Source organism: Petaurus breviceps, unplaced genomic scaffold, assembly GCF_028583685.1.
Source record: "Petaurus breviceps papuanus isolate PSGF00001 unplaced genomic scaffold, PetGlider_PUasm1.0 175, whole genome shotgun sequence".
Lineage (NCBI taxonomy): Eukaryota > Metazoa > Chordata > Mammalia > Diprotodontia > Petauridae > Petaurus > Petaurus breviceps.
Window position 1 is genome coordinate 10,122,105 of NW_027185764.1, and position 27,853 is coordinate 10,149,957.

At 37.0% G+C, this 27,853-nt stretch overlaps 1 protein-coding gene across 1 annotated transcript in view; it reads right to left on the reverse strand.

Annotated features, from left to right (window-relative positions):
- Nucleotides 1-5,513: 5,513 nt before the first annotated feature.
- FOXK1 (forkhead box K1) overlaps nt 5,514-27,853 on the reverse strand; it is a 117,172-nt gene continuing 94,832 nt past the window's right edge. Inside the window, exons 3-9 of the mRNA XM_069084766.1 lie at nt 22,575-22,731; nt 21,465-21,611; nt 20,014-20,207; nt 17,315-17,481; nt 16,881-17,162; nt 15,763-15,987; nt 5,514-15,467 (exon numbers count right to left, since the gene is read on the reverse strand). Coding sequence (XP_068940867.1) covers nt 15,250-15,467; nt 15,763-15,987; nt 16,881-17,162; nt 17,315-17,481; nt 20,014-20,207; nt 21,465-21,611; nt 22,575-22,731 — 1,390 coding nt within the window. The 3' untranslated portion in view covers nt 5,514-15,249. The remainder of the gene's footprint in view (nt 15,468-15,762; nt 15,988-16,880; nt 17,163-17,314; nt 17,482-20,013; nt 20,208-21,464; nt 21,612-22,574; nt 22,732-27,853) is intronic.

Consider the following 27,853-nt stretch of genomic DNA (forward strand, 5'->3'; position numbering starts at 1 on the left):
TTTTACTTTCTTATCTGGTAAGAGAGATTTCTATATTCAACTGTGTATGCTATTCCCTCTTTGAGCCAATTTTGATGAGTAAGGTTTAAGCTTTGTTTGTCCCCACTCTCCATCTTACCCTCCATTATAATAGCTTTTTGATGCTTTTTTAGTGGGATAATTTACCCCATTCAATCTCCCCCCTTCTTCTTCCAGTGCAGTTTTCTTTCTTACCCCTTTGTTTTTTGGGGTACTGTCTCATCAAAGTCACCTTATATTCATAACCTGTATACATATCTTCCTTCTAACTGCTCTTATAGTAATAAAGTCAAGAGTTACAAATATTATCTTACCATATAGAAATATAAACAGTTTAACTTAATTGAATTTGTTTTCTCTTTCTTGCCTTTTTTTTTTTAACCTTTTTTATGCTTTCCTTGAATCTTATATTTCAAGGTCAAATTTTTTATTCAGTTCTAGTCTTTTTATTAGAAATGCTTGAAAGTCCTCTATTTCATTAAAAATTCATTTTTCCCCTTCCCCTAAAAGATTGTATTCAGTTTTGTTGGGTAGTTGATTCTTTGTTGTAATCCTAACTCCTTTGCCTTCTGGTATATCATATTCCAAGCCCCCTGGGTCTTTAATGTAGAAGCTGTCAAATTCTGTGTAATCCTGACTGTAGCCCTATGATATCTGAATTGTTTCCTTCTGCTGCTTGCAGTACTTTATCTATGAGTTCTGATGTTCCTGGGAGTTTTCATCTTGGGATCTCTTTAAGGCAGTAACTGATGGATTCTTTCAATTTCTATTTTGTCTTCTGGTTCTAATATTTCAGGGCGGTTTTCTTTGAAAATTGTTGTACAAGTTGGGTTTTATTTTTTTAAATCATGGTTTTCAGATAGTCCAATAATTCTCTCCTGGCTCTACTTTCTAGGTCAGTTTTTTTTCCAAGTGAGAAATTTCACATTTTCTATTTAAAAAAATTTTTATTTTTACTGTATCTTGATACATAAAGTCTTGATAAATCTTGGTCATAAAGTCATTAGTTTCTACTTGCTTATTTCTAATTTTTAAGGGATTTTATTTTCCTCAGTGAGCTTTTGTACTTCATTTCCCCTTTGGTCAATATTTTTAGCAAGTTATTTTCCTCAGTACATTTTTACATATCTTTTCCCATGCTATTGAATTTTTTTTCCCATAATTTTCTTGAATTATTCTAATTTCTTTTCCCAATTTTTCTTCTACTTCTTTTTTTTTTTTTTTATTAAGCAATCAGGGTTAACTAACTTGCTCAAGGTTACACGGCCAGTTATTTCTGGGTGTAGTGCTGAGTGTCTGAGCCCGGGATTCGATCTCCAGGTCGTCCCAACACTGGAGCCAGTGCTCTTACTCACTGAGCCACCTGGCCGCCCCTAAGCAATTAGGGTTAAGTAACTTGCTCAAGGTTACATGGCCAGGTGTTTTCTTCTACTTCTGTAATGTGATTTTAAAAATCCTTTCTCAGCTCTTCCAGGAATTCTTTTTGAGCCTGAGACCAATTACATTTTTCTTTGAGGATTCACATGTACCTATTTTGACAGTCGTCTAAGCTTATGCCTCGATCCTCCCTATCACTATCGTAACTTTCTAGTCAAAAAAATTTTTTTTTTGCTCATTTTCTGCCTTTTTTGAGTGACTTAGTGTTTAGAGAGTTGGGCTCTGGGCCTGCAGTGTCCCAAACTTTTTGTGATGGGGCTCTAGGTCTTACTGCTGGCTTTCACTGGGCTTCAGGGCTTAGCTGCTTGCTTTCTCTAAAGGGTAGCCTTTTGGCTTATACCTAGGGGGTAGGTGGAACCTTCCTGTTGGCCTCACCTGGGTATGGGGTTTAACTAGTGGCAGACTCCAGGGGTTGGGTCCTGCTGCTGGCTTGCTATAATAACAAGAGTTTTTTTGGCGGTTGGCTCTGGAAGAGGGATCTTGTTGCTGATCTGCTCCAGATATGAGGCCCTGCTGCTGGGCTTCTATGGAAAACAGGGTCTTTCTGCTTGTAGGCCCCAGGGATGGGGTTTTGCTGTTGGCCGTAATTCACTACTGGTCAGCAATGGGGTCAAAGTCTTGCTTGGTAACTTGTGCTGGAGGTTGGGTCATTGGGGTGGGGTCTTGCTGTGTTACACATAGTACTTAGTTGCCTAGGGGGCTGCTGTATTTTAGGAGAGTGGGGCCTGGCTATTGGGTGGCTCCAGGCTTGAGCCTTGCTGCAGGCCCCCTGCTGTGAGGCTGGCTGCTGTTTTTGGATCTCACTCCCCTCTCACCCCAGCAAGACAGACCTTTCCTCCTGTGCTGGTAAGGTGCTTCCCTGCTCCTAGATAAATTCTGAGGCAGTTTTCTAGTTGTTTGGAGTAGAATTTGGGAGAACTTTGGAGGGTTCCTTCCTCACTCCACCATCTTGGCACTGGAAGTTGTGAAACCCCTCTGGTGCTTTTTTTTTTTTTTTAAAGCAATCGGGGTTAAGTAACTTGCTCAAGGTTATGTGGCCAGTTATTTCTGGGTGTGGTGCTGAGTATCTGAGCCCAGATTCGATCCCCAGGTCATCCCAACACTGGAGCTGGTGCTCTTAGTCACTGTGCTACCTGGCCGCCCCCCTCTCTGGTGCTTTTTAAAGGCTTTTCTGGTGTGCTTATGATACAGGCTCTTATAGGTCCAAATATTGCCATCTTTCCTTACCTGCTCTTGTAGGTCCACACCTATCCTCAACAAATTGATTTACTTAGCATGATGTTAAACTGACAGATGCTTTTGTCATTTTAGGGGTACTTCGTATTTTTTTTTTTTTACATTTACCACTAAAGTCTTATACTCTGATGCTTTATTATGAAAAAAAGGGTAACATTAGGTTCTCAAAGATAATTCAAGAGCAAAGTATGATAGGTCCAGGTATTTAGAACAGGCCCAGCACTACAATTTATTGAAGACTCAACCTAACAAAGTCACAGAGGCTTAACAGATTGTCCACAGGGAGATGATTTTTTTGGCTATAGCAACTCTTAAAGACATTTGTCTTAAAGACATAGAGGGATTTCAGTCTTTTATCTTGATCGATGAGGGGCCACTCACAACAATTAAACTACAGGTTCTTTAAATAAAATATGAACCGGACATTTCTATTTTTGTTTGTGGTTTTTTGGAAGGCAACTGCGGTTAAGTGACTTGCCGAAAGTCACACAGCTAGTAAGTGTGTCCAGTGTCTGAGGCCAGATTTGAACTCAGGTCCTCCTGACTCCAGGGCCGGTACTCTATTCACTGCACCACCAAGCTGCCCCATGAAAGGGACATTTTTGTGATTTAAAATTAGCCCTGGAAACTAAAGAAACAAATAGAATTACTGCTATCTTAATATACCTACAACACATCCTACTATTTTAAAAGTTCTATAATACCAATAGTAGCCATCAAGTTAAGTAGCAAATCCATTAGGTTGAAAAGTGTTCTCATGTGGGAAATTGCCCAATATAGATTACAATTAGTTAACATTAATCTAGGATGTAAACCACTATCAGGTTTGGGACTTCTGTGTCCAGGATGGGTAGGGGAAAGACTTCAGCCATTTCTGAGGCTTTATTAGAGTAGGTCAGATAACAGGTGCTGTTATATATTTCCACTGATATTCTTATCAGTGATGGTCTGCATTTGGCATCATCTTCCTTTCTTGAGGCATGTGTCATCTTATCTATTAATCTTGGTTGGGACATGTGATTTCACTGTTGCAGAAAGCCCTGGTGAACAAATTCCCTCTATCAAAGAAGACAGACAACTGTTCTGCAAGGTTTGGTCTTACAAGGTTTTCTGAGGTTAAGTGTATCACACGGCCAATATGTGTCAGAGGTGACACTTGAACCCAGATCTTGACTTCAGTTCAACTCTCTACTAATGTATCATGCTACCTGCCTTGGTACATATAGCTGAAGAGGATTTAAATTTAAGGCTTTAAAAGTTAAGTTCATAAGAAAATGGGTCACAGTCACTTGCTTCTGTTTCTTAAGGAATCTAATTTCTTTTTCTCCAATAAGCTTTACAGCTTCATGTATTTATATATCTTTGGTTAATGTTCTACAGAGGTCCAGCAGCTGTGAAATGAGCTCTTGAGGAATAAATAGAAACATCCAAAGGTTCAAAAGGCAATCCTGAAGTCTATACTACTAAACCCAAAGAGACTGAATCCACTGAATGACTTTGTTGTTTTGCCTCTCTTTCAAAACCTAAATAAGCCAATTAGTCAAATGAGCTCACTGGACATCTAGGGTTAGATAAGATATTATCTTTACTTTTTCTTGTTTTTGGAAAAACTTAATATATAATGAGTTTACTGACCTCACATAAAGGACTCATAATACATATCTTATGAAGTGAAATAGCAAGAAAAATTCATCCTATGCATGTAGTTAAAAGTTCAGATATAGTAAATTTGAAAAATGTAAACCAAATGAAATCTACTCAGCTGAATGAGACTGATTCAGAATCATGAAAACTAGAAAGCTTTGATATCAGAAATATTTGGTCAACATACATCTTTATAAAAAATTCAAGGCAAGGATAAAACAAAAGTAGAACTTTTAACTAAAGGTTTAAATTTCAGCTGAATAAACATTTTACTGAAATTATTTAAATACTACTTGAACACTTACTATTTTAGGACACCACATAAAGCATGTACAGCATGATCACTAAAATAAGCAAAGCCAACCTAACAAACAGGAATACATAAAATGAACAGAACTGGGCAGATATTGGTGCATTTGTTTCCACTTGGCTCTGTTTAGAAGTAAAACAGAAGATAGTAAAAATCAATCTCAGACACTTCTCATTCAATTGATTCTGACAAGGGATCTTCTATAAAGTTAGGGGGACAGAAGATCTACAAGGAGTCCTTTACCCATCACAACACCAACTTCTGTACCAGGAGTGACTTTAGATGTATCAGTAATCTGTCTTCTATATAGCTGATCTATGTAGGTGTACTGAAGATAAAGAGGTGTGTACCACTCTGGAAAAGCAGCAGAATGAGAAGGGTGGTGAAAGGAGTGGGGTGGAGAGAGGGGGGGAGGAGTGGACGATAACTGAATTACATGTTCACAACTTTGCAGTTTTCAATATTTCGTTTCAGGGATTTCACACAGCAAATGAGTAGTAGCTCATGAAACAAAGCTCTCTTTGCAAGTGCCTAATCCCATGTAATGCCAAGAATCTAAGAGCATTAATTCAGTGACCTCAAACTCCAATATCATATAATATCCAGGCCGAAGTGGAATTGTTTGCCCAAGAAATATATTGTGATTGAGCACACACAGAGTATCTAATCTGCCAAACTGACTCTTTCTAGTAATAGTATCCAAAGGAAAAACAAAAGAGGATAGATTTTTATCATTCACTGTCCTTTAACCTTCAGGGACATCAATATAAACAGCTCTAACTCAAAATAATTAGAACAAATTTCTACAAGCCAGGAACTGTTAGAACCAAGATTTCCTATATATACTATTTAAAAGGACTACAAACTGTTTTTTTGGGTGTCATTTCTTTAATATATAATTTTATTTCTGGTTATAGAAACAAATGCTAAGAGGAGAAGCAAAACTTCTCCCAACCACATACATCAATTTTAGATAACAGATAACAGAACAGTTAAAATAAATGAAAAAAAGTAGAAATTTTAAACTTTGTTATAGCTTTAAAACATTAACGTCTGATACAATTAGAAATCACATTCAGATCTCAAATTACTAAAAAAAAAGTATGGCTCCTTATAAAAAAAAATACTGTATCCCATTTGAAATGAAAACACAGGTCTAACCTTAGATGCTGGTTTTTCCATCTTTATGATAGTACTCTTTCCTCACCACCCTGTTAGCTAGTTTTTACACCTTTCTTAGTTTCCCACAATTCATATAAACAGACCAGTTTGATTTCTACCCCCCAGAGATAGTGAGACATTTACAATATGATATGACCTAAAATTTACATCCAATGCCATAGACCCAAGCTCCCACTTTACAGAGACACCACCTGCTTTTTAAAGCACTGATTATTAAACAAGTTGTGAAAAAACACTTTAAACAGCCACTGTAAAAAAACAACAACACACACACATATGCACACATTCTCACACTCAAAAGTATCTTTACATGTTTAGATAAGGGAAAAAAAACAACAATCCACAAAGCTGGCTTTATCTTATCCACTCCCTTAAATTAAGTGCCAAACTGTCAGGCAGAGAAAGAGACTCTCCATAGTTTCTCTTTAGTCATCTGTACACATAAGGGATATCTGGGGTTCTGTTTTCCTGAATTTAAGCCAAGCCCATGAAGATATTCTGGAATCTAGAGTTTTTTCTTCTTCTTTCATCTAGTCTTCCATGGTACAGGAAACAATCCACACAAAAAGAGAAAAAATTTTAGGTAAAACTTTTTTTAAAAAAAAGTATTTGAATTTAAAGTTTCTCTATTTGTATTTTTTTTAATACACTGAATATCTAAACCAATTAGTTTAGCTGGTTAGAGAATGATGCTAATAAATCTAAGGTCATACCTTCCAGTAGAGGAAAGAACTGCTTTACAGCCAGCCAGACTTCACTAAACTTTAGCAGGCTCATACTTGGTACCATTGGTCACAAAGGCTAATGAATGAGCCTATGGCTGGTTCAACACACTCCATTACAACAAATGGAAACTCACTGCCTCCTGCACCTTGTACTGACCTGTGGGTCTGAAGCCTCTTTGCATATGAAGGACACCAAACATTTAACACAATCAACTCTCACCTTCTGAATGTAGCAGACACATATATAGCTACATATCCTACTAAAACACACAGTTGGATTTGAAGATGCCTGTGCTGCCAGAGTGAAGAACTGAGTTACTTTAGTGCCCTTAAAAGAAAAAACACCAAAATCTCCTCTACTTATTTATTAAAGAAAGGTCATCTTTATATGGTAAAGTTACCCTTTTACATTTCAGAAACCTTATAATAACTCTGATTTTTTGATGACCTTTTTAGAACTCCCATGCCACCATCTGAATATAGCCAATCTACTAAAAGCTAAGAAATCAAGAGATAGCTAGTTCTCAGTAAAGCAGAATGTAAACTCAGTTTGAGTTATCCTTTACAGCTATCTTTTTAATGGAGGTAACTCATTTTCAAAATATTGTAAATAAATCAGTTCCTCCATCACTCTATCCATGTTGAAGGCCAGAATTTGTCAACATTACTCTAGCTTTTTCTTCCCAAGTATCATTACTAAAGCTTGTGTGTAACAAGAAATTGCAAAAACTCATCATTTTTGAGAGGAGCACTTCTCCTATAAAACCAAGTAGGTAGCTTTAAACTGAATTAAAAAAAAAACAACAACAAACTTTTTCCTAAAGTGCTGGACAGAAAATGGTATGGTCATTGTTGAAAGCATGAGAAAGATACCCAGAAATGCCTAAAACTAACTAAATCCTAGGAAAAGACTTTAATTGGGTTTCCAGAAGAAATACAATGAAATGCTTGGAAGTCATTCTGTTCCTACTTGAAGACAGTGCCATTATGAGTATGCTTCCCCAAACATCATAAAATGAAATTTATACTAGAAGGGTCAGAAATGCAATAAAAATGCTAATTACACAAACATTTATAATGATTAGCTTTAGGGTATGTCACAGACAAATGGGGGCTTAAAACTTCAGAGACAGATTTCAGCCTCTCCAGAAAAGAAGATATAGAAATATCACTTGGAGTAGATACTCTTATAACTGCAATGTGATAGTTTTTGAGTAGAGCTGTAACATCCTGTTTGTAGCTTGTATGTAAATGCAGATGAACAGACAGGGCATCAATATTAATTAACCCTGCATGTTCCTTTCATCTCACTTCCTTCTAGTTACCTTATACTTTAAAGATTATCCCCTTTATTTATTATTATTGTTATCCCTATCCCTCATCATCAGCAGAAGGAAGTCAGGGAAAGACTATTTCAAACAATTATGAATTTGAGTGATACAGTATAAAAAATAATTTAAAGGGACCCTAGGACTCAAGTATTCCAAAAGTACATTCTCTTCTTTCTTTACATGCCACTTTACAGGAGATTTGAATTTGAACAATGGTTATTAGAAAGATCTCTCCTAATAGAAACATAGTTTATATATCCAGAACTAGATGGAATAATGGATCTCTACTGGGGTAAGGATATATAAAATGGAGAAACAATATAGTCCTGCCAGGTAAGAGAAAGGTATTGTTGCTGGACACAGAAGTCTAAGAACAGTAAGTTCAGTCTCCATTTCCTAAGCTACACTCTACATACTACGTTTTCCTAGGATTAGTGCCTGGTTTTAACATCCATTTGTATAAAAGTAATTTAAAGTACCATTTACATTCAAAGGGGATAGTTATGCAAACATACAAATTATGTTATGTACATATTCATAAATGCATTTAAGAAGAGAATCTGGGGCATAAATATGACAGAATTTATTTTCTGTTCTCTTAATGAGTTATGGCTTGTTTCTGAATAAAGGGGTTAGTTAGGTTAGGGTTTAGAAGATCCTTATCTCTTTCCTAGCAGCAAGATTTTAAATAGTTATAAAGAAATAGTCTCCCTTCTTCAATCTGAGACCTCCAAAGCCACATCCTAAATAAATTTATGCCTTTAAAAAATTAAATCAAAATTACACCTTTTTTTTTTAGCTTAAGGAATTGCTGTCTCAACACGTTCAGTGAAATGGCAATATTTTAGACGGCAGTCAAGAGGAAACCTTAATGATTAGGTAATGAACACCATTTTTCCAGGCAATTGGGATGGAAACTTTGCTACAACTGTACTGTGCTGAGTAGGATCCTTGAGGTTGATGTAACGTGCCATGTAAACTGGCAGAGGAGACCCAACAGCTGCTCCAGTGAAGTCAAGCAGATACATGAGGAGTCACTTAATGGATGATGTTCCAAAGAAAACAACGTCCTGATCAAACTCCCCCAACACTCTGGGCAGCAGAAGCCTGGGGTGAGGTACGCTCAGAGAGCAAAGGCATTGTCTGCCTGCATGAAACTAGACACAACTTAGAATTCTTGTAATGCAACATTTCTAGGTTATTCCTTGTGCCTTAAATGTAGCAGCTTTTCACATTTTGTAGGTAAAACGTGGAAAGCTGCTGTATCAAACTGAGAGAACAGGAATGATGAGCATAAGGATGGATGGAAATCCTGAGCATTTAAAAAAACCCTGATGTGGAAAAAAGGATATGGGGAAAGAACTTCTAATGCGCGTCACACATATACGGACACAATCTGGAAATCGTGGGAAGCGGAAACACCAAGTAATTCTGGCTAAATCAAGAGACGTCCACTTCAGGTTTATTTCACTTTTACCTCAAGGAGATTAAGTGGATCTCAGAAGCACTTGTGTCCTATGTACGTATGTATGTATATAACAATTTGGTCTCTGTAGCAGCAAGAAAACTAAAATGCTTCTTATTAAATAACATTGTTCCTAGGCAATACTAAAGTAAAGACAATTCGCAATAAGGTTGTAGGTAAAAATTCTCATTACAAGAAAAAACAGTAACTTGTGGATTAAATAAACTAGAGGGCTTTTATTTTTATTTCTATTTATGTATCACTGAGGTATAACCCAAGACAATGATGATGCACACCATTTAGCATTCATATAGCCTGTATATTTGCAAAGTGTTTTACAATCATTTTGGCCAGTCATTAGTTTTTAGCATAATAGTGCTCTCTTCTGCAGAGAGGTACAAGAGACAGACATATGCACAATGGTTGTTTTAAAGTAGTTTTTAAACTATCCAGAGGGTACAGAATTTTCCCTGAAGTAGGTATTCTCTCAGGGGAAAAGAAGAAAAAAGATAAAACTGGAATAGCAAAAAACAGAGAGGGCAGTTTCTTATATATCAGATGAAGTAATTTAACTGCAAAACTGAGTACAAAAGAAAATACAACAAAGTTATGTAACCTCTGCCCCTCAACTGCATTTTTTGTTCAAATTCTGTAAGTTTAATAACCTATGGAAAGAAGACTCTTCTAATACTTTTTTCACAGCCAGAATTTTGTATGAAAGACTCGCTGCTGGTCTCAAAAGCACAACTATAAAGTAAAAAGACATAACATTTTAGAAAATACAAAACAAAAAAGCTTCTCTTTTTCTCTCATCAGAATTCTCCAAATTACCTAGTGAATCATATGCCACTACTTATGCTGAATGAAAAGGATATAAGCAAAACTTGATTTCTAATAAAACCAGTTGATCCCATACACTTCACTTTGAAATGTCACCTTCATGGTAATCCTTAATTATTCTGAAGAAATAACAAAAGTCAGATGAAATCCCATCCCACTCTACCCAACAAAATACTCCAAAGACAATTAATGGAATATGTCTCATGGCCTTAAGACTAACAGAGTTGTCATGCAAAATGCTTGTACACCCATATATATATAGTAGTCTAAATAATAACACTGTCATTTAGGTTTGAATAGTATTAGCATGCAAGCATAATGATTGTGATATTCCTTTCACCTCTAAATTTTTCCTTTTACTGTTTTATTTATTTGGGGGTGGGGGTAGGGGGGAAGAAAGAAGAAAAAAGGACCTGTAAGCAGTTTACAATGAATCACAAGACCAGATGCCCTCAGGAAAATTGACAAGACTTAAAAGTCACTATTTATTCTACTTTTTCTTTATTCCCATCTATCTGCTGGAAATGCTTCCACTCTCTTCTCTAAGCAATAGAATCAGATCGCCTTAAAATGCAATTCATCCAGGGTGTTAAAGCTACCACTAAACAGAAGGCAAACCTGAAAGCACTAGCTACCACAGTAATGACAGAAACAAACACAGGAGGAAAGAGTGTGTCTGGAACACTATTTTGGTACATTTCAATGAATTTTGTTTTTAAAAACTAAGGCAGCTCTCCCAATTTCGGGGGAGCTAATTTTTTCCAAACCAAATGAGGGAATATATATATGTAATATATGTATATTTAGAAAGCTCAAAAGAGTAAGAGAATGATCCATCTGAGTCCCCAAGTCATTTAAATTATACCATTTATATTCTGCTTACAGGAAAAATAACTGAGATTGGGATAAAATATAATACAAAAATCAATTAGAAAAAGGCAAGAATGGTTCTTGTTCTGATAAAACAAATGGATATTGTTCTGATAGAAAGAGGTAAACTCATGAACAAAACATTAGATTAGTAAACTCCTTGAGGTTAGGGACCCTTATATTTCTTCTGTATCTCCCCACAGTGCTTAGTATAATGCTCTGTTATGTGAAGATTCAATAAATAACATAGAATTACTGACCTTTGGTACTTAACATTAATCACATATTGACTACTGAAGCATAACCTTTGGTTGTGATGCCTTAATAGTAAAAGGAGATAGGCGACAGATAGTCTCTACAAATTGATATCCAAATACCAGCACAGAATTAAAAATTGTCTACCAGCTGTTCTAAGGGCTTGTCAATTTTGAAGTACTATTCTTATATCACCACAAAATACATTTAGAGAGAATGAAGAGGACAATGAATACATTTAGGCTAACTGGTAGAACTTTTTTTGTGTGTGGGGGGGTGTTATGTTTTTGTGTGTGTATATGTATAAATATATATGTACATATATATTTATTTATGCTTTCCTGGATTCTTAAAAATGAAAATTCTTTATAAGCACATTTCCCTTTTTTCCATTAAGGAAGCAAAGAAGGGGAGCCACAAAGGGGAGAGGCAAATGTGAACACATGTACCAGGATGGAAGGAAGATAAAGATGAGATGAACTCCAGGATTAGAGCAGCACCTGTCAGACACATACTGCTTTCTCTCCCTCGTTCACAAATGGTAAAGGTTCTTTCCAGGAATTTCTAAAGCCACCATACATCCCACTTTGGCATTTCTGCCAGATATCTCTGCCAGAAACGCTGGCTTAGAAGATATAAGGCAATATTTCCTGGTTATAATCGAAACCTTTCTAAGGTTATTATAAAACAAAGGATCTCTTATGGGTAATGATTTCCTCAATATCCATCACTCTTCTCTTGTCCTTGATCCTTTTTATTTCCTCCATCATGCAACTCTTGTGAAGTTTAAGGTGCTAAAAATCTCAAGAAGGGGAAACTCCTTCCACTGAAATTTTGCTGTTTCCCTCTTTCCCTATTTACCATCCTTTTTCCCTTCTAGTTGTGGACCAACCATTACTAAGACATAAAGTTTGCACAGATAAAGCAGTTAGTGCTTTCTGACGTCAATAAAACAAACTAATGGATGGAAGCAATAAGTTCAGATGAAGCAAAAGATAGAAACAAATACTAAAAAAATATATGTAAGTCACTGTTTTCTTCTAACCTCCTAACGTGGAGTGTTCTCTGCAGAAAATCCCAGCTCGGAAAGGAGAAAGTCTGTGGTAGCCATGATAACTGGAGACCAAACATAGCTCCCAGCACCTTAAGCCATTTCCCTCTACTAGGCTGTATACAAGGAGTACTTAGAACAAACACCAATTAAGGATGATTAAAGAAGTAACTGATGGCCCTAAAAAGACACTAATTATAGACCCTCCAAATCTGAACAAGGTCCTGGTTATGTTAGTAACTGAAGCTGTCAGTGCAGAATGAAGCCTGTCTGACACCAATTAATTCATCACTCATCTCATTCTCTCTCTCTCTCTCTCTCTCTCTCTCTCTCTCTCACACACACACACACACACTTAAGAAAATGTAAGTGTGGAATGGAGCATAATTATTCATCATTAAAAAGTGGGGAAAGTATCTCTGAGAACTGCATTGCTCGTTATCTCATTCACACTGCTCTGAAACTTTTTTTGTACTTAATATTGCATGGATGTCAATAATGTTTTTGTGATTGTGGTACCCTTTTAAAATTTATTCACATATATATTTTCCCTTTTCCCTTTATTGGGCAAAATGGAGCATTTCATGAAGGGCTCAGTAGTTTTTTATAAGAGGAGCCAGTTCCTTCTGACCCTGACTGAAGAGGACACAATGGGGTAAAGGGCAATTGCGGTAGAGCTTTCTTTTCCTGGTGTCTCACCAGGCCACCTTCCTCTTAAACTTCTGGTTAAATCAATGGGTTCTGACTGCAAATTGTTAATCTCCAAAGTGGGCTTAATAATGCCTGCTGCTTTAAATAATTTAAAAAAAGTTAATTCTTTTGTTTTAAAGCAGAAAATTGTTGGTTAGTTCCTAATTCCTATGAAATTTTCTTGCCTTTAATTTGTCTCATATATTTTATGGGGAAGTTTTGAACACCACTGCAGTTTTTCTAACAAGGTTCATAGAGATGAAACAGTTCTAAATAAAGTTAACTGGTTGTAGAGGTAGGGAAAGTACTCCTGGTTTTTATTTTTCCCTTCAAAAAAAAGAAAGACAAAAACATTTCCTGATACTTGAGTTTTGTGTACAACATTTTTTTTTTCTCCTAATGATGACTGACTATTGGGAGAAGCAGCACAAAAATATTTGCAAAATAAGAGATAATTTTCTAACAGAAGCATTCCTTCATCCCTCCTGCACACTGCTCAGGAAAACAGACTGATAAAAATCTAAATAGACAATAATATTTCATGTTTCACCTCCTTTCAACATACTTGACACAGCTCAAACTGCCAAGTGTATAAATTTAGAAGGCATTTTCCTAAGGAACACAGATTCATTATATAGAAGCACTTTGTTCACTTTTCTTCTTCAGAGAGAACCATTTATTTATTTTTAGCCATAAAGTGAATTGGGATAGACAGGGTGACTAAACCCTGGGAAAAGGTAGATATCAATGAGTAACCTCATTATTTGGAAAGTTAGTTTCCATTATCTTGAACTGACCCCGAAGATTTTGGTGCTTTACATAAAGGAAATATTTTCCAACTGCAATGATAAAAGAATGGTAAAAGGAAACTGGAATTTGGATAAAATTTAAATAAAAAGATTAGGATTATAAAACCACATCTAGCTATGCTGAGAATATCACATCTTACATTAGATTATGGGGAGAACAGTTCTGAGAAACCTCTGCTCTGTCTTCTTTTGCATCAAGTGAGGCACATAGTTCTGTCTAGAACACCTAGTTATAATGGAACTTTACTGCTACTGCAGGGAAGACAGCACAGAGGCTCAGTTCTGATTAACATTCACTCCAAATACTGAAACCTGGATACTACTGTTATGATTTAGTCCATCAGCTTGTCACCAGTTTTCCAAAGGACATTCTAAAAGTACTGAGGCAAATACATGTTTTAATACAGGAAGCTATCATAATTTCCCTTAACATGACATTAACAGTTACAGCTGTGGATTAACTCCATGGTTAATGCATGCATCATGCATGTAAAACTAAAAAGAAAAACAAAAAAAGGTGGGGGGCATTCCCGTCAACTTCTGTCCAAGATATATGTAGGCTTAGTTTAAAAACAGATGGTACACGTCTGAACGAAGCAAGAAATGTTGCAGGGTCAAAACCAAACCAGTTAAAAATAACACTAATGTCAATACCTTCTCTTTTGCCTTTCTATGAAAAAAGACATTTATGAAATAACAAATTGGTCAATTCCTGTTGCTCTACCCCCTGGTCCCCACCCCAACAGCCTGCTTTCAACCTCCTACATAAATAAGAATTCATTCTAAATACAATTATTTTTCTTTAAAAGGATTGTTTGTTGGGTACCATGCTACTTTAATGCTGTCACTATGATAACCTGTGTCAGTCTTCTTGTGATGGTCAAGGCTGCTTCCTTAAGAACATCAATATCAAACTCTGAGAGGCAGCATTAAGGCATTGGAGAAATAAGGAACCTTCTTCTTATGGAGCAGACATTTGTGATACATTCCTTGAGATACTGAACTGCAATCTCTTCCCCAGCCTCTTGAAGAAAAGGCTAGGGAAAAACAGGAGGTGCTGAAAAAAAAAAAAAGAATTCCCAGCAGTCATACAATCAGTTGTCTGTATTTGTTTATGTGGGTTTTTGTTTTGTTTTTTTTTGTTTGTTTTTTAACTAAAAGGTATGGAAGAGAAAAACAAAAGTAAAGGCTGAGCTGAATTGCAGGTACAGGTGGATGGAAGCTTCTCCCAATCTGTTTGGCACCTCAAGGTCTGCTGAGCTGTGGAGCTGTCTTTCCCATCTCACGCGAAGACGAGTGGCTGTTCAGGCAGTCATACTTCGGTTCTCCCACTCCACTTGATGCATCTTCTGCTCCACCCATATTCCAGCTCCTTTCCCAGGTACTTCATTCACCGGTTCCTTGCCCTTGTGGGGTGGTAGATGTTATCACCCCTGCCTGTGCCACAACAGTTCCACTGGGTTCCTCCAACCGAGGTCTTTTGACATCTGGCTCCCCTGAGGAGGCTGCCGGCTCTTCCGGGCCCACTTCACACACCCGAGTAACCACTACGGGAGTAGAGGAACTAGCCTGGGCTGCGAGAAGTTGCAGTGGGTTTGTAAGGGCTGGGAATGGAAGAGACATAGATTTAATATGTAAAATGAAGACCAATACCTGTTCTTCTGAACAAAGGTCAAAATCACCTATTTGGTAATTTAAGTAAATGACAAGAGAAAAGCTCACCACCATACTCAAAAATTGTGATGGAAAAATCTATAACATACTCAACTTGAGGACATGTATGACAGCTGTACTGAGAAAAATATTCCACATTTGGATTTACCACAGCAAAGACTGCACAGCAGATCTAGAGAGTAAAGTGTAGGAAGAAAATGAATGCAGAGACTACTAAAATCTTACCATAGGAAGTGCCAGTGATGCTGTTGGTAGGAACAGCATGCTTTCCATTTTGTGTCACTGCCCTAACTGGGAGCTGGTGTTGCCCAATGGTCACTGGTGTTGCTGGCTGAAGTATTGTAACTGTTTGTCCTGGAACTCCCTGAGCCATCTGACTGGCCACTGTCTGGATGACTCGGCTGGCAGTTGGAATTGTTGCAAATGCAATTGTAGGCTTATCTTCCAATGCTACCAAAATTTAAAGAACAGCGTATTACAGACAAACTAACAGAGGCATTTCTCTTAATTTTTACTTGACACCAATATATCAGAACTGATAAAAAAGGAACAATGAAATGATAAAAATGAAACAGAAATGATAAAACTAATCCCATAAGATTTCTTCCTCTAACATAATCACTCTAATTTCAAATATCTATAATTTGATTTTAAAAACATAATATCAGCAATGTTTTTATTTGCCTGAAGGGTTACAAAAACAGTTACTCACAAAAATGCAATTCTCCTATTGATAGTGCCACAAAAATACTGTGAAGAGATAAAACAAAGCGATCAAAAGATAACGACTAAGAGATATTATTTAATTCAAAAGAGCTGAGTCAACTTTTTTTTACGGTGACTTAAATTTTATAAAACATTTGACTAAGCTCATGAAAGTCAGAATTTCTAGCTTGGAAATGAAATATTTATTTTAAATTACTTCTACAGACTCTTCATTAGAGGTCCCATTGCTACAACTACTAACTCATTTCCATAGGCTCATTCTTTTTATGTTAAAAAATTTATATTTCAATTTTAGAAAAGATCCAGATACTTAGTGTGTACTCTTAAAAAAAACTACCAAGTATTCAAAGAAACCCCTGTTTTATGACGTATTAAATAAAGAGCAGAATTTATTTTAAAATAAGTATAATTAATGCAAATATAGTTCATGGACTGCAGAAATTGTTTAAAAAAATCACCTTCATGTTATCTGCTGCTATACTTCAACAACCCATCTATGCTTCCACTAGCTATGCTATTTGACATTTCAGAAACCAAGTTTTAATTCAGCTTATATTTTACAAAAGCCAAAGCTATCTACATCAAGCTCTAATGAAATTACCCAACTGACAGGTTACCTCTTGGTTCACTGCCCAAATCCAAAACTGTGCCTGCTGCTTCGTGGCTATTTCCAGCTGTGCCCTGACTGGTAAGTATGTATCCATTAGCTGAATTGGCAGATGTGGTCACAACCCTGACCATCGTAACAGTGGGAGCCTGCTGCACAACATGAATTGCATGACCAGAAGGCTGCTGTGAAGTCACTATTGAAGCCGGCATGTAAGCAACTGGTTTGGCCACAAGGTTGGATGGTCGGGGAGGAACGGCCATTATTACTGGCTGAGCACTAACAGGAGAACCTAAAGAATACAAAAAGTGAAAAAGATCATAAAGTCTATAGATTTCATGCCATTTAAAAAAATTCTCTGGACATTAGCGCTGGTTTAAGAGTGCCGAGTTTAAAAATACATATCAACACATAAAAAAACGAAGCAAAACAAATAATCCTCACCAGGTGCACTTTGTGAATACCGATACTCTGGGACAGAGGCTAATTTTGATCCAAAATCATGGTCATGTGGAATGGGTGAACCCTCCCGAGACAGGCACTCTGGAGTCTGTAGGCCACTAGAATGAGGGGACATTAGCCCTGGATGAGTAGGTGAAGCAGGAGCACTCCTTAAAAAAAAAAAAGGAGAAGTATCATGTTATGTCCATAAAAGTCCAACGGGTTTAAATATAAGGGTGGCAAGCAATTAAAAAACAAGCTGAGCACGAACTCCCAACATCCACATCCTATACTCCAGCCCTCGCTAAGGCCTTTCTTGTGCGGCTCCTGCCTCCTGATAGATTCCCAACAACCATTCTTGGCAGTGACGGCTTGCCAACCGATAACATAAAACCACAGTTTTACAGCTTCACTGAGTGAGAGGGAAAGCGCCTTGTTTGTGGTTTTGCAGTAAAAGCTACAATTCAACAGCATTTATTCCCTGCCTGAGAACACCAGTCAGCCTTCCATGAACATGCCTTAGCATCTGCAGTTAAGACTCATACTTTCAGCTGGTCTTATTTCATACATTAAATTATCAATATGCAAAACGAGCACTGGGACGTACAGCTTGTTTTACATACATAACAAACATATAACATGTGGACGAATGGAGAGTTCGTTCATCTTCATTAAGCAAGGCTCTGTAAAACCTCCCATCAGTAGTAGGCTATCACTGGCATGTGCTTTTTGGTCCAAGAACTGGGCTTATAGAGCAAAGCTGGACTTAATGATACTTTAATCAGGTTCTGTTACTGGAAACAGGGGGGGCTATCAAACTATTTCAGTGAGGAGACAGAAAGGGAGAAGGAGCTAGACAGAGAAACAGAGAGGCAGAGAAAGGGAGGAGGACAGAGAAGTAGGGGAGCCCTTTTTAAGGGAACTGGGACACAATTATGGGGAGGTGAGGATGCAGGAGAAGCAATGTCTAAACAGGACTGATGGGGGATGCAAAGAGAGCAGGTACTCAAAATTAAATTTCCAGTCAGTATTTAAAACATTACTATGAAAAATCACCCAGTCTTTTCAGCTAGACAACTTTAAGTCATCTTTAACTCTCTTCCCTCCTCCATTCCCACACACAAATATGTCTCCTCTCTATTGACTCTTACTTTCAAATGTCTCTGATTTGTGCCTTGTGCTCTATTCCTAGAATTTAGATTACTTGACTAATCTTCTAACTAACCTTCCGGATTCCAATTTTTGTCAACTTAAATTCACACTACGTCCAGATCTGTCCTTCTAAAAATACCACCAGTACAATGAGTCCCACCCTTACAGCCTTTATAGTTTTGACTTAAACTCCTATTGTTTAGCTTTCAAGGTTCTTCATAAACTAACCTCTCGCCATTTATCCAGTTTTATTTTCCAGAACTCCAAGATAAATTCTGTGCTCTAGCCAAGCCAATGTCTTCACTCCTGTCCCAATAAACATCAAACTAATTCCTATCCTTTATTCATGTTGTTAACACTTCTGGAACATTCTTTACTAATCATCCAAGTCCTGGTCAAAGCCTAATTCAAGACCTGCAATTGCTTCCCCCAAACCTTCAACTATTCAAACCCATACCAGTTTCTTCCACTTCTAAACACCTGCTATTCCTGCAGTTAGTACTACACAGCTTAGTACTTAGTTGGTTTTTTTATTTTTTTTAAGCAATTGGGGTTAAGTAACTTGCTCAAGGTTACACAGCCAGGTATTTCTGGGTGTGGTGCTGAGTGTCTGAGCCCGGGATTCGATCTCCAGGTCATCCTGACACTGAAGCCGGTGCTCTTACTCGCTGTGCTACCTTGCTGCCCCTATTTAGTTGGTTTTTAACTCTTAGAGAAACAATGTGTCTTGTTTCCCCAACAAGACTGTGGAATGTAAGCTCCCTGATGGCAAAGATCTGGCCTTATGATTCTCCTGCTATCTCTCAAAGTGCCAGGAATACACTAAGTGTTCATTATATGTTCACTGATTGATCAAATGAGTTAACTAACTTAAAAATGAAAAAGTTTAAGAAACAGTGATCACTTAAATGAAATTTCTCTATTTCTATTTTAAAATTAATCCAGTGTTCGAGAAAACACGGGCTTTGTTGCATTATGAAAGGGCTGTCAAAACCATTTTGCAAGCTCCCACCCACACTAATATAGCCAACAAATCTTTGTTTTGGCTGTTGCTATCATAAAAGGAATGGGATTGTCAATGACAAACTATGACATGTAAGTAAAATGTTATAATTTGAATTTATCACTTATACTAGAGACTATATTTTAAACTACAGAAGTAATTTTTCTGCTTGAAGTTACAAATTTTAAAATATAAAGTTATTTCCATCAAATTAATGCCATTTTTATTACCTTATTTCCCATTACTCCTCTTTATACACCTTTTGCTCCAGTCTAACTGAACTCCTGGGAGATCATGGTCAAATAATTTATTATCTAAACAATAAGTATATTTTAAAGGGTTATGGATCATCATGCTCAAGTAGCATCAATCAGTTTACCTTTTAAACATTATAGAAATTCATTAATTTCTGAATCACATTTTCAAAAGAGTTGGGTGCTTCTCAGAGCAAAAAATAGCAAGACTCTTCCTTCTATTTAAAGTGAAATTTCTTTTCCTAATATCTTCAGAACAAGAAACCCAAAAGGTGGGACAGAGTGACATTTACCTTGATGATAAGGGCCCAAAAGGGGTTCGGAAACAGGAAACTCCTCTTTGTCTCCGTTTCCGGAATGCCTGTTCTACTAGCTTGGCTTCTGATGCCGGGTCAATTCGCCAAAAAGAGCCCTTTCCAGGCTCCTCCTGAGAACGTGGGACTTTAATAAAGTAACGGTTCAAAGAGAGGTTGTGTCGAATAGAATTCTGCAGGAAGAGAAAAGGAGGATACACCAATTACTGACCAACCTGGAAACAGCTCAAATGGCACCAAGAGATTACAGGAATACTGCTGTAAACAGAGAGTCACAAAATATGGAAAATAATCTGAATACTGGACTAAAGAACTATTTAAAATGACCATAAAAATGTATGTTTTCATTTCTTATTGTTTGAGGGGAAAGCAAAAAGAACTTGTAAAGAACACCATCATTTTTCTACTGTATTTTATGACACAGAACAGTTATTCCCCATTTTAGATGGCAAAAAAGAACTAAATGCCATCATAACTATCTGTATGTAGTTCAAGAGCAAGTCAATCGACAGAGCTAAGATTGGTGTTTGCCTTTTTAGACCCAACCTAATCTCCCATTTCTCCCCTTTATACACCTTATTATGCTCCAATCTAATTGGACTCCTGGGAGATCTTGGCCAAATCATTTCAACTTAATGGACCATAGTGTCTTCATCAAGTGGAAAGAAGCCTAGATCTGAAGGCAGGAGAGACTTGGATCTAAATCCTGCTTCCCATACTTACTAGCAGTTATGGAAGCTATTTATGGAAGTCATTTAATGTCACTAATTCTCAGTTTCCAGATTAATAATAACTGCAAGCTTCTACCTGCAGGTTTAATGGGAAGAGATACATACACACACACACACGACATATATCACTTCCTTAAAGTTTTCTTCGAATTTCTTTGGCCATTTATTGATACCATTTTTGGATACAATTCTCTTGTGGCACTTTTAAAAAAACTTATATTAAAATCATTTGTGAATTTGTCACTTCCCTTTGAGGCCAAAGACCTGACCAAGGAAAAATTAATTTATGTTCATTTTTAGATCTTGGCAATGCTTAGTACATTGCCTTGTACAATGCAGGTACTTAAAATACGCATGTTCAAATATTCAAGTTTATTCAATTTATTCAAACTTAGAAAACTAAATACATTATATTCAGAACCATAAGGCACAGCTATAAAAGTATAAATAGATCAATAACTAGAGCCACCATTTTTAGACACTGAAAAGGGTGAGAGAAAAGGTGCTATAAGGTGCCATAAAGAAAATGGACAAAGTTAAGATTGCACTAGATTTCATAACAAAATGTCCTTTGCACTTTAGTTAATGCTTTTTATGAACCCCCAAATAGCTGGCCTTCTGATTACAATTCTTCCCTTCTGACTGTCATGGAGAATTTTCTGAAGATTTTCAGAGAAATGGCAGAACTGTCCAACTCACCTGCCAGCCCTTGTCAGCAGTCCTGTAGTAAGGGTAATGCTTGGTGATATGGGCATAGATGCCACTTAGTGTTAACTGTCTGTCCTGGGCTGAGGAAATAGCCTGAACTATGAGCTGAGCATAAGAATATGGTGGTTTTGATTCATCCTGAGGAGAAGAGAACACAAGGGGGGTCTGAGAGATAACAAAATTCACATGTGATCAATAGAAAGAGCAGGAATTATCTCAACTTCTTAAATTAGCCTCCAAATAATCCATGTTCTGAGATTACAGAAAACTGAAAAGTATCTACAGTTTAAACATCTCCATTTCTTTCCAAATCTGCTTCACTCTCACATACATTCATGAAAGTAAGAATGATCATTCCTGCTTCAGGTAGAGGCTGGAAGCTACCATGAATTTGAACTTCTTTCTTTACTTCCTCCACAAAGAGATATAAAACTGCATTACACAGTAGAAGAAAATTAAGTCCATAAAGACAAATTAGGGTATGATGATTTTACGTGAAGACAGACTGCAATTCTGCTCAAAAATTTCTAAAACACTCTTTGAAACAACTCTGTCAGTAATGAGTATGGAAGGGTTGTTAACTAGTTTCACAGACTCCTTTGACAGTCTGGTGAAGCTATGAATCTTCTCAGAATAATATATATTTTTTTAAAGCAATTGGGGTTAAGTAACTTGCTCAAGGTTACACGGCCAGTTTTTTTGTGTGGGTGTTAAGTATCTGAGGCCAGAACCGATCCTGGGTCCTCCTGACTCCAGGGCCGGAGCTCTTACTCACTGTGCCACCTGGCCGCCCCTCAGAATAATATTTTTAAATAAAATACATAACTAAAATACACAGAATTACAAAGGGAATCAATTATATTGAAATACAGTTCTAAAGATACCTTAAAAAGCAAATTAACTGACCTCAGGTTAAGAACCTCTGAAACCAAATATTATTCATTAATTCCTGACATCAAGGGACATTAACTAATAATATACCTAAGTACATTGTTCTGTACTTTATATGATTGCAAATGTCAATTGTGATATTAACCAGAAATAGCTTATTTACACAGTATGCTGCAAGAATATTCTCAGGAACATTATATCTTAACAAACCTTTGGGCTGTCCCCTCCAGATGTGTCTGCCTGCTGCTCTGATGCTGCCTTTGCTGCAAATTCTGCTGCTAGCTGCAGGTCCGAAGTGACATTCTGAACAAAGCGATATCCTGAGGATCCAGCACCACGAGGACTGGCTGGGCAGGAGTTGGGAACACTGGAGAAAGAAAAAGGCACAACATAATTTGCTGCCATTAAAAAAAGTGGGGTTTTTTTGGAAGTGGTTGCTGAATAATTAATAGCGAAAACCCCTTTTATTCTATGCATTTTATTAAGCTTCACAACCCCCTTTTAATGCTTTAATGCATAAATTAAAATACAAAGAACTTACAATGTATAGAGGGCCGAACAGATAACACTTCATTAACTATCTCTCCCACTGGATAGAAGTTTCATCATCTGAGAGAAAGATACTGCCATATTATGGTGGAAACTCCATACAAAGACACATGGAAATAAATGCCCACACTCCTTCTTTTGCACTGTATTTTTACACATCCTCATCTGATCACCAGTTTTCCTTGTTGGTTTTGACTGAAGGAACCTGAAGTATGAGGATGCTATAGTGCCTTCTCTCATGCTTATGAAAAACACAGAATTCCAGGGCCCTCAGAAATCACATAGAGCACCAAGGTTCCTCCTACAGCATCATCATGTGGCCAGCCAACCTTCAGTGATGATAAATTTCTTCAATTGCAAGGCATTCTATTCCATCTTCAGGTAGATCTTATTGGACAGGAGTTCGTATATTGAGCAAAATACAACATTTGATTCCCAATAACTTCTACCCACTGGTCCTGGTTCCGCCCTCTTTAAGCCATACAGATATTCTCAATCTTAATCTTAAGTCTCAATCCTTCTTTTATTAAACTTTCTAATACCTGAAGACAGCTGCTGTACAGACTCCCTCCCTTCTGTGTCTTCCTCTTTCAAGGCTGAACATAAGTATCCTTCCTTAAATGACAGCTGAGTTTTTATCACCACAATCCTATTCAATGTCTCTCCTAAGACACAGTCTCCAGTGTTGATCAAGTACACTGTTATTAATAATGACCCCTTTTAATGTCCTATTTGAATATGCTTTAGAATTTTATATCAGCAATTCCCCCAATGTTCCTCTCTCCCTGTCAATAAACCATCTGCTTTGTAAAGAGAAAAAAATTTTAAGCCAAACTTACTGACAAAATGATTATATCTGACAACATTTTGCTCCTAAAGTCTCCCATCTCTCTGTTAAGTGTGTTTCGGTAACTGTTCGTCAGGGCCTCTTCAGGTCACTTTAATGTCTCATTTCAGCTGTCTTTTGGTATTTTTCGCTTATATTATTGTAACCACTGTGTAGATTGTCCTGGTCTCTGCATCAGTTCATACAGGTCTTCTCACATTTCTCTAAATTTCTCATATTCATGATTTCTCACAGCACAGTAGTGTTCCAATATATCCACATGTGAAAATTTGTTTAACCATTCCCTATGTGATAGTGACTCACTTGTTTCCAGTTTTATTAGTACCTCAAAAAGTGCTTCTATTAATATTCTGTCAAATATGAGGCTTTTTGATTCCTGACCTTAACAGTGGAAGTATATTAGTGGGACTGCTAAGGCAAGTGTATGAAAAGTTTAGTGACTTAATTCACATAATTCAAAACCACCAACCCATTTTTCTAGGCACTATAATTAATGCAGCCTAAGAGCTAATAATCCACATAAAACTTATGGTTCATAGTGCACTTGCCATATAAACTGGAGTTTGTTGTAAAATGGGTCCCTTAATATGGGCAATATAATAACATTAGAAAAATAAGTTGATAGATGAAGGACCTTATGTTCCACATTAGCATTTTTATTGTGGAAGACATTTCCTTTCAGTGATCCACAAGATGGCACTATAAGAATAGGAAAGCTAAAAGGCCTACGCACGTAAAATGACAACTAGTAAGGAACTTACCATTTGCTACACCCATCAGAAGTGTTGTACACATGGTGGACTGAAATAAATCAGCAAAACCAGTCAGTAGTGATAACACATCCTGACTTGGCAGAGACAAAGCTACTCAAGAGGAGCTGATGCAACTGTGCTGTAGTTAGTTTCCTCTGTGGGGCCTAACAATTCAGGAGCTCCCATAGTCACATACTTCAAAAACATTTTACTCCTTATAGTCTCTCCCCTCCTCACAATGCAACAGGATTTCTAGATTCACAGGATGCTAGAAATGAAAGAGTCTCGATCCTAAGGGAGGCTTGATCAACCAATCCCAAGAATGGAATGGACCAGGGGTCTCATCCTACTTTTCCTTTTAACAGCCAGTCATGGGGCTTGTTTGCAACATAACATCACCCAAACAATACTCTGCCCCTCCTCTTTCCCCCCATTTCATGGCTGCCACAGGCCCTAGCCTCTGATCTCAAGTGCAATGACCAGTAAGAACCTTCCTCCCCTTCTTTTTGTTCTGGTGAGGCAGAATGAGTTGTACCGGATTAGGAGGCATGGATAGGATGCAATTTACTTCATAAATATTAGTATATTACCTTTCTAGGGAAACCCACCGCGCTTCAGGGTGTCTCAGTCTTACCCTTGACTCCTCTAATTCTCCCTCACTCCATATACCAAATCAGTCGTGAAATCTTGTTCTTTCTTACTCTGCAACGCCCTCTCTCTCCACTCACATAGCCACCATCTTTGAGGTTCAGGCTACTTCACCTCTTACCAGGACAGCTGCAACATGGCTTCCTCCTAGGTGGTTTTCTTCAAGTCTTTTCCCACCCCAATATATCTACCAAACAGGTGCCAAAGGGATTTTCCTAAAGCCCAGGTTTTACCAACCCATCCCCAACTCCCACCTCAATAAACTCCAGTGGGACTTACTATTACTTATAGGACCAAATAAAAACTCCTGTTTGACATTGAAAGCCTTTCACAACCTTATCCCAACTTAACTTTCTGGTCTTGTTACACATCACTCCCCTTCTTGTATTTTTCAGTCCAATCAAATTGGTCTTTTTACTGTTCCCCACAATCATACAAAAATACCAGTAAATATCCAAATATGATTGCAAAATAAGGTAGTATGTCACTCATTAAACGGAACCACATAAAGAGAATAGATTTATATTTAAAAAAACTTTCTGCTGAGTTAAAATGAAATCATTCACTGTTATTTGTTGTTTTTGTATTATGTATGGTAAATATCTATGCACAGATAAATACTGAAAAAGTATTATGTTGCCTGAGGATTATGACCCCTTATTTGTTTGTGTTGAGTATTTTTCAATAAAAAGGTATGTTAAAGGAAATTCATCTATCTCTAGCTATCTTGATCAAAATGACTGAATCATTGCTACATTAATACAATTAATTGCTAATTAATACAATTAAAATCTGTCCTATCCCCCAGGACATAAAAAAGGGCTTTAGAAAGTACTGAAAGTATATTCAATCACACTGCTCTTAAGAGTAAAACAAAAATTTTTATACCATTGACAAATAAATTTAAAGATTCAAAATACTGTTTATTTTATCTATCTCAACATTTAAATTTTTTTTTGTGTTACATATAATTTATTACAACAGTATACCATTTACAAATAAATTAATATACATGTTGGGGATTTATGCTCAAATTTTTTTAGTGATGAGGTGAAAGATCAAAGAAGACTGGAGACAATGGATCTAGTCTACCCTTTCCATCCTTTTGGACCTTCAGTACTCATTTACAGAGGACAAAAACTAAGACCTAGAGAAAAGTGACTTTTTCAGTTCACAGAATTAGTCATTGGCAAAGTCAGATCTAGAACCTAGGTTCAGTGTTCTTTCTTTCTTTCTTTTTTTTGCTTTTTGGAGGGCAATTTGGGATTAAGTGACTTGCCCAAGGTCACAAAGCTAGTTTTTGTGATAAGTGTTTGAGGCCGCATTTGAACTCAGGTCCTCCTGACTCCAGGGCCAGTGCTCTATTCACTGCACCACCTAGCTGCCCCTTTCAGTGTTCTTTCTGTTGCATCTTTATGACAATTAGGAAAAAACTAACATGTAAGATGAAGATACTTAATATTTCTTAGGCTGCTCCAATTCTGAGAGCAGCTACCCCATTTTTCAATACACAGTCAGGTTAATAACAAAAGCACAGACTTACAGAAAAAATATATTTTGATTATATGCTCTTCTATAATATAAATCTCTGCAGAGAGTTATATCCAACCCTAAGTAATTGCTTTATGAATATTTAATCTTTTACTCTAATTTTTGTTTTTTTTTCCTATAATTGGGATAGACACCTGTTATTGACTTAGTGTGTTTAGATTTTGCAATTTGACTATAAAATATTCTAAAAATAACATTCTCCACACACAAGGTACAAAAAAACAAAAGAGGAAAATATTGGTAACAGAAATAATCACTAAATGATTTCCAAGGAAAAAAACACTGGTTCAGAATAAAAAAGATGGCAAGGGCCATTAGTGATGGCCATCATAATTCATTAATGAGATGAGTTCAACTTTAGAGCTGAACATTATCTCTTTCTGGAATTTTTGAATGATAGTCAATTATTAACTGTTTCAAAAGCACTTGCTCACTTCACCAAAATTTGGTTGAGGCATCTAATCTGAGAATACAAAAACTTGCATTCATTAAGAGAATATAGGCTGCTATGAGAAACTACGGAATAAAAATAGCCTTTTCTGGACTTGTTCAAGAATCCAGGAGGGGGAGGCGGGGTGTGAGAGGGAGGAAGGGAAAATTTGAAACTCAAGGGATTGTGGAACTCAATTTTGTAAACTAAAAGTAAACGAACAAATTAATAAAGACAAAAAAAAAAAAGAATCCAAAAGTTAGAAAGAAATTGGGAACAGCAGAAAAGAAAGAAAAGAGTCGTGGAGACAGAGAAGACCCAGGGACCCTCTAAGTAGTATATCCCAATTAACTGTTGTTGTTTTTTTTTTTAAGTTGATTTGATTTGTCTTCTAAATGCTTCCATTTTGTAGGAAAGGGCATCATCTGTGGCTTCAAATTCAAGTGCAAAAGAATTTTATCGGGGTGGCTAGGTGGCGCACTGAATAGAGCACTGGCCCTGGAGTCAGGAGGACCTGAGTTCAAATCCAGTCTCAGACACTTAACAGACACACACACACATAGACACACACGAACACAGACACACACACACATAAAACTAGCTGTGGGACCTTGGACAAGTCTAAGGTATAAAAGTGGAGAGAGTTTACATAGTACATTCTAAAAACAGAACCAGTCTTACAAAGCATTTCCTACTATGAGGGTTTCTGTCT